This window comes from Erithacus rubecula (genome assembly GCF_903797595.1).
Source record: "Erithacus rubecula genome assembly, chromosome: 3".
Classification (NCBI taxonomy): domain Eukaryota; kingdom Metazoa; phylum Chordata; class Aves; order Passeriformes; family Muscicapidae; genus Erithacus; species Erithacus rubecula.
Genome location: NC_136689.1, coordinates 104385600 through 104395453, shown reverse-complemented (window position 1 = coordinate 104395453; position 9854 = coordinate 104385600). Strand labels below are relative to the sequence as shown.

Genomic DNA, 9854 nt, shown 5'->3' with positions numbered 1-9854 from the left:
TAAACATCAGCTGTACCCTTCTTGCTTACTTTCCTTCAGTCTTTGACTAAATTTTGATCCAGAAACTCATGGCCAGCCGTGATTTCCTTCTCTCGCTGCTCTTCGCAACTCTCGTGATCGATGCAATCGCACGGGCTACAACTTTAAAGAGGGCGCGGGAAGAGAGGGGGGGCTTGTTTTGCTAGCTGAGGCCGCCTCTGCTCGGCTGAGTCTGCCGGGCTTGAAGCCCTGCAGGTGGTGTGTGGCTCGCCCGGTGCCCGGGCCCTGCTGTGCCCCGCGGAGGCGACGGGCGGCGCGGCTGCGGCACCGGGCACGGGCGGGCATCGGCGCCCCGGCTCTGGGCACCGGGCACGGGCGGGCATCGCCCCCGCGGCACCGGGACCTTCTCTCCCTCTCCCCTGCCTCGGGTGCGCAGCTGCACCGCAGCTCACCAGTGACCGCTATTTTCAATCCCCAGGCTAATGAAATCGGCATTGTAAAAGCACGGACTTACCCCGCCTTTCCCCGAGGAAAATATACAGGCAAATCCGCTGTTTTGTTTCAAAACATTGTGCATGACGGTTTGCATTATTTTCTAAAGGGGTTGGGGGGGGATGTTGGGAAGAGTATTTTTCTTGCAAGTTCAGGTGTAAAGATGCTTTAAAATAAATAACGCACCATTTTGAATGAACACTTCATAAAATTACCTAGAGGCCAGTGCCTACGAATCTTCCCCTTACTATGTCTCAGGGTGAAAGCTCTGATGCATAGACACAAAACAACTTTGCCGACTGTGGGCGAGCGAAAATCCGTGCCAGCTCCGCAAATGACCCAGCACTTGGTACTCGCTTCTGTAAGTGTTCGCTCAGCAGCGCTTCCCAGCTCCGTTCCGCACGCTGGTATTTTTGGACCCGCGGACTGCGGACCCAGCCAAGCTTTTGAAAACATTTGCTAATAAAATTCAGCAGGTAGTTTAACAAAAGAAATACGGGATGAGGAGGAGGGAAAGTAGCTAAAGGAAAAAAAATAAAGGGGGGGGGGGGGTGAAAAAAAAAAAAAAAAAAAAAAAGAGGAAGGCTAAGAAGTACTAGCTGAGCGGAACTTGCCGAGCCGCCAGCACCGGGCGGGCAGAGCCGTCCCACGGCTCCGGGCTGGGCACCGGCGGCGCCCCCGCAGCCTCTCGCTGCACCGACTGTCCCCTACCGAGCACGGCGGGGACGAGTTCTTCCTTCCTTCCCCAGAAAGTTCTCGCCCCCCAAACCATTGCAGTACACCAAGTGTGTGGGTTGGAATTTATTTCGTTCCCCCGCTCTTTAGCTGCTGGCGTTGCAGGGTCAGCGGGCGCTGGAGCCTGCCCCGCTGTCCCCAGCGCCCGCTCTCCGGGGACCGAGGAGGGGCAGCACCATTCGCAGCACAGCGGCGAATTTCCCCGGCGCTCACTGTGCCGTGCCGTTCCCATTGGCCGTGCGGCCGGCAGGGAGCGACGGGAGGCGGAGAGGGAGCTGCCAGCAGCAGACAGGCAGGCAGGCACCGGGCGAGCGCGTAGACAGGCGCACGGCAGGCAGAGGCTGCTGGGGTATTGTTATCATTGTGCTTCGGCGGAGGGCTTTGCCTGCAGGGGGAGGGGTGGAGGGAGGAGAAGAAAGAGGGAGAGAGAAAGTGCGGGGCGAGCATGCAGCAGGGCTGGGGCCGGCGGAGCGGCGGTGCTGGCGTGCCTGGGCTGAGGCGCTGAGAGGAGCCGCCTGCCCGAGCTCGCTGGGGGGCACCGGCGGGAGGAGCGAGGCGGGCACATCCAGGCGTGGGGAAGGCTGCCAGCCGACGGGAGCCGCCGCCGCACCGGCCTCGCACCAGCAGCAGCGACTACTTCTTTCTTATCTCCCAGCCTTTGTCCGCCCATCCTCCTCCTCTTCCGTGCCCACCCGCTGCACCACGGAGGGGGCTAGGCAGAGAGACAAGCAGGCTGACCCAGAGCTGAGTTTCACCCATCCTCCGCCCCCCGCTCTCTCTCCCTCCGCTGCATCGCTGCCCATGAGCTAGAGCGGCAGCCGGCTCCGGCAGGCGGGGGCAGACGCCGACCGCAGCTCCCGGCAGCTGCCGCTGCCCGACCCTCCCTGCCGCTCCCCTCGCCCCGCTCCGCGGGCTCCAGCCGCGCTCCGGAACTGCTGGGGGCCGCCCTGCCGCCGCCCCTCCTCGCCTCCATGTGCCGGGTACCGGGAGCGCCGCCGCGGATCCTGCCGCCGCTGGCGCTGATGCTGCTGGCGGCCCTGCAGCAGGTAAGGACCGCCGGCGGGGAGCGGGCCGGGCTGCGGCTCTTTGTTCCCCTGCGGGCGGCGATGCCCGGGGAAGGCGGGAGAGCCGGGAGGAGAAAGGGGGGCGTGGGGGGAGCAGGCAGGCTCCGCTTCGTGGTGGGGGTCTCGGGGAGGGGGGTAGAAAGGCAGCCCCGCCGCCGGGATGCCCCGGGGCGGCTCGTGGCCGCTCGTGCGGAGCCACCTGCTCGGGGCAGCCCCGCCAGCGGGCTCCGCGCCCGAGAGAGAGGGGGGAGCTCCTGCCCGGGGCCGGCGGAGAGGGAGAGTGCGGTCCCGAGACGCGGGAGGTGATGGGGCAGCGGTCCCCCATCATTCCCGGGAGAGCAGGTGCCGCGGGACGCGGGGGGAGCTGGCCGGTACCCGAGCGCCTGGCGGGAGCACGGCAGCTCGGCCCCGCCGCGGCGCGGGGGACGAACTAGCGGAGCGGGGGACGGAGCGAACATTCCCTCCTCCGCCCCGCGTGATGAAGGGCGGGCTGGGGTGCCAGGGAGCGGCCCCCGCGCCTCGGCTACTCCCGGCTCCCTCGCCCGCTAATCCCTTCGCCGGGAAGAATTTAATCAGCCTCCGCCTGGGCGCTGGGCTTCCCCACCCCCTGCCGCTAACGGGAATTTCCACTGGGACGGGCTCGGGCCCCGAAGTGTTTAATTTGTTATTATGAAAGTCCTGCTGCTGCCTCCCCCCGGCGGCCTTGCCGGGGCGCTCCGGGCGGGCGAGTGACGGGGTCCCGGGCAGGTGGTGGCGGGGCAGCGCCGCTGGCCGCGGTCTGCTCCCCGTGGGGCGCAGAAAGTGGAGGTCTGGGACGAGATGGGAGCGACCGGGAGACCCCAGAATGGATCTCGATGGGGCAGCAGGGGCAGTGCCCACGGGGTGGTGGTTGGGCTCCCCTCCGGCTACGAAGGGTGTTGGGAGCCGCAGCAGAGCCGGGGCGCCCGGTGCGTTCCGCCTTCGCTTTGTGCTCGCTGAGCTCGTATCCGGCGCGGCGCCGGGGGTGGAGAGGGCTGTAAGTCCAAGGGACAGATGGCGCAGATCATCGCCTCTTAATGGTATTTACGATTGGGGCATTTCTGCCGGGCCGGGGGAGCGGGTTGAGGCGAGGCCGGGGTGCCGGGGCGGGCAGGGCGCCCTCCCGCCCTCCCGCAGCGGCTGGCGCAGGGCAGGGGCAGGCGGCGGGCGCAGCCACTGTCCATGGTGCGGCCCCGCTGCCTCGCCGCACCGGGGAGGGAGCACCCGCCCGGCCTCCCGTCTGCTGCCCGCTTCTCCGGCTCCCTGACACTGCCGGCCCCTCACGGGCAGCTGGGTCCTTCACGCAGTTTCTGGGGCGCTCTCAGGGGCTGATGCCTTGCACAGGGCGAGCGAGGTGCTGAAACGCTGCTCCCCGGCAGCCGGGGATTTTCCCTTGAGTCCGAGGAGGACGCGAGGCAGGGTGGCTGGCGCGACACGGGAGCGTCCGGCTGAGCATGAGCGGCTGCATGTGATAGCAGACACCCTGTTCAGAAACTTGTGTGTGCCACTTACCGGCTGTTGGTGTGCTGTATTTTTATATGTGGTTGGTTGTTTGGGTTTTTTTTTTGGTTTTTTTGGGGGTTTTTTTTGAGTCCTTGTTGCTGTTTACTGTATGTGCTTTCAGTTCTGTTTAGTCTTCCTATCTCAATAAATCTGTAAAGTACAAAATCTGCAGTAAGCTTTTATTCCATCTTCTTTTTTTTCTTTTTTTTTTTTTTTTTTTTTTTTTTTTGTTCTTCTTCCCTACCCAAGGCAGGTTTTGAAATTGACGCACTGGCTATGAATTAAGGACAGGAACTAGCCGTGTTGCTTTTATGTATCACTCAGTGTCACTGGCACGTTATGGTTGGGGAATCCAATTTCCCCCTTGTTTGGGTATCCATTAAATCAAGTTTGGGTTGATTTTTAATAGTGTGTAACAAAATTGGAACTTGGGTATGAAATCTGATTTATAGACCTGTGTCTGTAGAATGCTTTCATTTTAAGAGCTCTTTTCCCCTCTCCTTCCATCATGCATATTGCAAGAGCCTTCACCAGCTGGGTGCAGTGCTAACTTTTCCCCCTGTCCTCATAGCTACTACTTTTGGTTTGCAGGAGGTTATTTGCATCAGGTTCTTCTGAACCTTTTCACTTAGTTTTTCCTCTCTGCAACACAGCATTTACCTTTATTTTCTAGAGTTATTAATCAGTTTGTTATTAGCTGGTGGTGTAGAAAAGCTGTCATTATGGAATTATTTGAAAGATTGTAACTGGAGCTAGATTTTAAGAGCAGATCTGTGGATGTTGTTTATGTACAGCAAATACAGCTTAAAGAGTTTTGGCAGGGCACAAGGGAGAAGGGAGTGAAAACTGCATTCTATTTTGCCTGGTTAGTGTATCAGTATGAGTCTGGGCATATTACATGAAAAAATCTGACAAAAGAGAGGATAAAAGGAGTAAATCTTGTTTGTCTAGCTAGAACAACTATTCCAATCCAACGAAGGAATGGGAAAGCTAGTATGAGTTTACAGGAATGAAACCACTATTAGAAATAAACTAGAACACAGATTAGAAATAAAGTGCTAAAAAACTATATACATTTTTAAATATAAGCTAATTGAATGACTTCTTGGATGTTGTCTGTTTCTAAATCAAAAGCAAGTAAAAAAATAAAGCAGAATTGAGCCTTTTGAGCTTAGATGGCTGGTTTGAATTCGAATTATGACAGAGGACATAAGTTATTACCCTCTGCAGGCAATTTTGGTCTTATTCCAGGTCTTAGCGAATGTATCCAGGTGATAAAGCTACTACCCTAAATGACACTCCTGTTAAGCTGCCTCAGCTGAGAATCCAGCAGTGGCATTTCTTGCCAGCTCTGCCCCTCCAGTAATTACCCCCAGCAGCACTATCCTCTGGCAGAATTGGGGTGAGGAATATTAACGTCGTTTTGTGAGGAAACAAACAAGATCCCCTGTTGTGGGTAGATCTTCTATCTCTCACAATATACCTGTGTCTTTGATTCATTTTTTTTATCTGTATAAGCACGAATTTGATGGTGTCTCTGATAAACGATTCCATTAACAGACTCCAACACCATTAACTCCTTTCAAAGTACACTGAATGTAGTGAATTGAATGCATTTTATAACACATTCATACGCCCCTCATCAGGGTAGTTATGTGGAGTACCTCAGCCTTTTTGGATGCAGATCTTTGTGTTCTGGTTTTGTTTTGTCTTCAAAGACTCCATTGGAAAAGTTAAATGTGGCAGCAGAGAGCTCTCCAATCACTGTCTGTCTGGTCTAGGTGATAGTGATACCACTGACACATCCTCAGAATTCAGATAATTGCAGAGCTGAATTTCTTTGGATATTCAGCTGAATATATTATTAAATATATTTTATTAAAACACTTTTAAAAAATCTCCTTTTTACATCTATTATAGGACAGATAAGGTTGTGTAATTCAGCGAGCTTTTTGAATTTAAGTCATTGGTTGACAGAACAGGAGATAATCAGATTTTTTTAATACACAAAATTATCTGGGCACATATTGTAGGAAGCTCAGAAATACATATTCTGCTTATGTACCAGAAGGCATATATTCTCCTATTGTCAATCTGTGTTTTTAGTATGTGTTTTCTAGTGAGCCTTCTACTGCTCTCTCTTCCTTGGTAGTACTGCTACCTAGGCATGCAGCTCAGTGTGCTGGAAAGATGAATGTATAGTTTCTTGATACCAGCTTTTAAAATACTGTCTGAAATTACCATATTTTTGAACTACATCTAGTCAAGAGTGTTTAATTCAAAAACTTGCTATCTGTTATTTTCCTTTCTGTTTCTAGAAGTTGGAGGACCTCCCAGAAACGTCATTGGAAGAGCCCTGTCATGTTCTATCTTGCTTAGTTTCATTGATGCTTTTATATCAATAATGTAATTTATTACTTCTTTTAATAACTGAGCACTAACACATGAGACAATTTAGTTGTGACAGAATTGCATGTTTTCATTTAAAAATAGCTTGAGGAAGCTGTGAGTAAAGTTATTTTTACTCAATGCAGACAGTATTGTGCAAGGGACTTGTCATGTCGTAAGGAATAGGAATTTTTGAATGGATTTTTCTGCTTAACAGAATAATTTACCAGTTGAACTCTTTTTCTGTTTCTCATTGGTTTTGTAAGTGCTTTTTTAGGTTAACAAAAAAGTTCTGAAAGCTTGGAATAGTTTCAATTGTTACCAGCACTCTCATTAGGATGAGAGCCTAACTTATTTTGAACAATGTACGCACACAAAGCCCAAGTCTATTCCCAAAACCTTTGCAATTTCTAATGTTGCCTGGAATTTTTATTTTAAATATTTGTTGTAAAAGGTAGGAGGAGCCTGTGGTAGCCTTACAGAGTAGCCTGTGTGCTTCCACTGACCCACTGGCACCAGTTGTGTGTGAGGTTCAGTGAGACAGATCACAGAATAAGCTGATGATCCCACGAGGATCGTCCAGTCCAGCTCCTGCCCTTGCACAGCACCATCCCCAAGAGTCTCAGCATTGTCCAAACTTTGGCTGGAGAGTAATGAAGTCAAAAAGAACACTTGGCAGCCTTTGAAGGAGCAGTGGTGAAGCACTTCTGACCTACCACTGAGCTGAGATGCTCGTTGGCCAACAGTGACGTACAATGAGGTGAATCCTGAGAGGAAAGAAACATAAATTATGGCGGGATGAATTTAAGGAAAATGTGTTTTTTCCTCAAGTGCGTTTGTAGTTTGTGAGTGAGATGAGTGGGACCTTTCTCACCTGGGTGTTGGGCCACGCTGCTGTTCACCTTGAGAGGTATATAATCCAAGTGTGCATGATTCATCTTTTGATTTGATCCTGCACTTCTTGTTGAAAGATCATGTGAGTTCTGTCTGAATAAAGAAGGGAAATTAGGCTTTCTATTTTTAAATGGCTTATAAAAACAGATACAGTATCAGCAGCTTCCAAGATGGAAGGTGATTCACTGCTAGATCTTCTCAGTGTTTCACTTAAAGTATTTGGTTTTAGTCAATATTCATATATTTAATTAAATACTGTGTTTCCAAAAGACGCATTTATCCTCTCCTCTAGGCACTCCTTGACATATTTAAAAGATATATTTTTACTAACACACTCCTCTAGGGACTCGCCCATTCCTTATAATTAGCATATAATTATCACCCAGCAGCTGAAGACATAGTTAAAATTTTGTGATCCCCCCAAAAAGGCCTTGCAAAGCCTCCCCAAAGGTCAGAAAAAAGGCAGCATCCTTCTGTATGGGATAGCAGCAGTTTTATGGGCTGAGATGTTCAGTGTGAGCAATACAACAGCTATTATCAAATCAGAGGGAGGTTATTTCTTGTAGGAAAATTAGAATGTGTAGTCAAATATAGGACCATTAAAAAAAAAAAAGTTGTTATTATTAAAACTTGGATGTGCAGAAATTTTAAGATACCCTTCTCTGAGCTGTGGCTTAGGTGAAGAACCATGTGTTTTGGAAGATGCACACACTCCTATGCTCTCCTAGTTGAGGGGGACAAAGTCCAAACTTGGATCATGACTGAGCTATGTGGGTATACTAAATAATTGTCTCACTTTTTGATAAAGCAGATGAATATTGTCTCTTATCGAAGGTTGACAGGATGGGCTGTAAACATGGTTTGCAAAGCTGGGGGTTGAACAGATACACGGTGGTGCTGGTGGATGAGAGGCAGGACATGACCAGAGAGACTTTTTTACATGGGCATGTAGAGATAGGACAAGTAGGAGTGGCTACAAACTGAAAAGCAGTAGGTTGAGATTGCTCTTCACTGGGAGGAGTGGTAAGGCAGTGGAACCAGCTGTCCAGAGAAGCTGTGGATGCCTCATCTCTGGAAGTGCTCAAGGCCAGGTTGGATTGGGCTTTGAGCAATCCCCCCCTGGCTCATGGGCAGGAAGGGTGGAAATAAATGGCTTCTAAAGCCCCTTCCAGCTCAAGGCATTGTATGATTATATGAACCTTTGGTGGTTTAAGGCAACTTACTTTAAACCAGTTAGTAGCATGAAAATCGTAGATTCTCCTACTTGGGGAAGGTGCTTGAAAGCTGTAAGTGTTGGTTTAAGAAATTGGATTTTCTGATGTAAAATCCTGTGGTTCATGAAGCAGAGCACTGATTAGAAGGGAAGATGGTATAACGAAAGCCCTTCCTGCTGTAACTAAGTGACCTCTGGGAGGATGAGGCCTGGCACCCACTTTGGAAGCTTTTGGCTTCCAGAACAATTTGAATGAAAGGCACTTTTCTTTTTCTCTAGTTGTACTCTATGGTTGAAAACAAATTGTACTTGACTACATTTGCTGAAGTGCTCAGTACTGTGAGAGTATAAACTGTTGGCAGCTTTGTTTGCACCAAGTTGGAAATTTAAGAAAGAGTTGCTTAACATTTTGAATTCTAGTATCTAAAGCTTTTTTGGAGATGTTTTTATCATTCAGGGTATTTTTCTTATGACAGTAAGTAGAAACGCATTACTAAATAATACCACCTCATACAGCATATCCCATTGTGTCAGATAATGTCTGTACACAAAACTAAAAATGGGCAGAAAAATGTCTAGAGTTGCAGCCTAAGTTGCAAGTGAGTATTGAGTATCATCCTGGCTTTTAAAATAATGGAGAAACACCCAGTCTTTAAACAGAGTCACAAACGTTTCTGTGATCTGTGCTTAAGTTGAATATTACTGTTGGTTATTAAAGAGGAAGAGCTCAAAGCTGTCCTTCTTGCTTCATCATACATGTAATTATCTCAGACATTGTTTCGAACTTCACACAATAATGTCCTGTGAATTGGCTAGACTTGGCAATTGTTAACTCTACTATGTTCAGTTTTACTGTACAGTATAATACTTCTTTGAGAAACTTCTTGGTTTCTCATTTTACTACCTTGGCTTCTTTTCCTATGGGACTGAGTTACAGTGATTATAAAAGAAAGCAGTCTTCCAAAAACAACTTGCTGTGCATTTTTGTACAATTGCTGTTAAGAAATCTTGTGTTGTAGTACATGTAGATGCAAGTAGAAAAGACTTGGATATTTCAGATTGATAGCTACTGCTGAACTCCAGTGGTGTATGAGTATATGCAGAGGAGGTGGTGAGATTACATTTTGAAATACAGGATTGATATTTACAAATATTGGGAATTTTAAATGTGTCTACTTTTTAGAAACAATGGAAATTGGTTATGAGTCCAGGTCTGTCAATACTAGTGAAGAAATTCTGCCTGGCTCGACTTAGAAACTTTTCAAAACTTTGAAGCCTTTATTATTGGAAGACTTTTGCTGGTGGTATTTTGAAAAAGATATAAATGCAAATCCCTTCGAATTATACAGTTGAAATTGTAAACAGGTTGTTATAGTATTTTTGGTTTGGGTTTTACTTGGTTGTTTTTTTTGGTTTTTTGGTTTTTTTTACATTGAGCTGCAATACAACTTCGGAATTAAACCACGCATTTAATATCTAGAGATGAAACTAAAGTAACAAAGGAGCAGAGTGTCAAAACTGCAGGCTTAACTGCCTTACTGTATCAAAATGGTGAATCCTTTTAATTG

The 9854-nt window shown here is 48.8% G+C and overlaps 1 protein-coding gene across 1 annotated transcript in view; it reads left to right on the top strand.

Annotated features, from left to right (window-relative positions):
* The first annotated feature begins 1091 nt into the window (after nucleotides 1–1091).
* Nucleotides 1092–9854, top strand: part of CDH2 (cadherin 2) — a 112780-nt gene continuing 104017 nt past the window's right edge. The window contains exon 1 of the mRNA XM_079302104.1: nucleotides 1092–2252. Coding sequence (XP_079158230.1) covers nucleotides 2178–2252 — 75 coding nt within the window. The 5' untranslated portion in view covers nucleotides 1092–2177. The remainder of the gene's footprint in view (nucleotides 2253–9854) is intronic.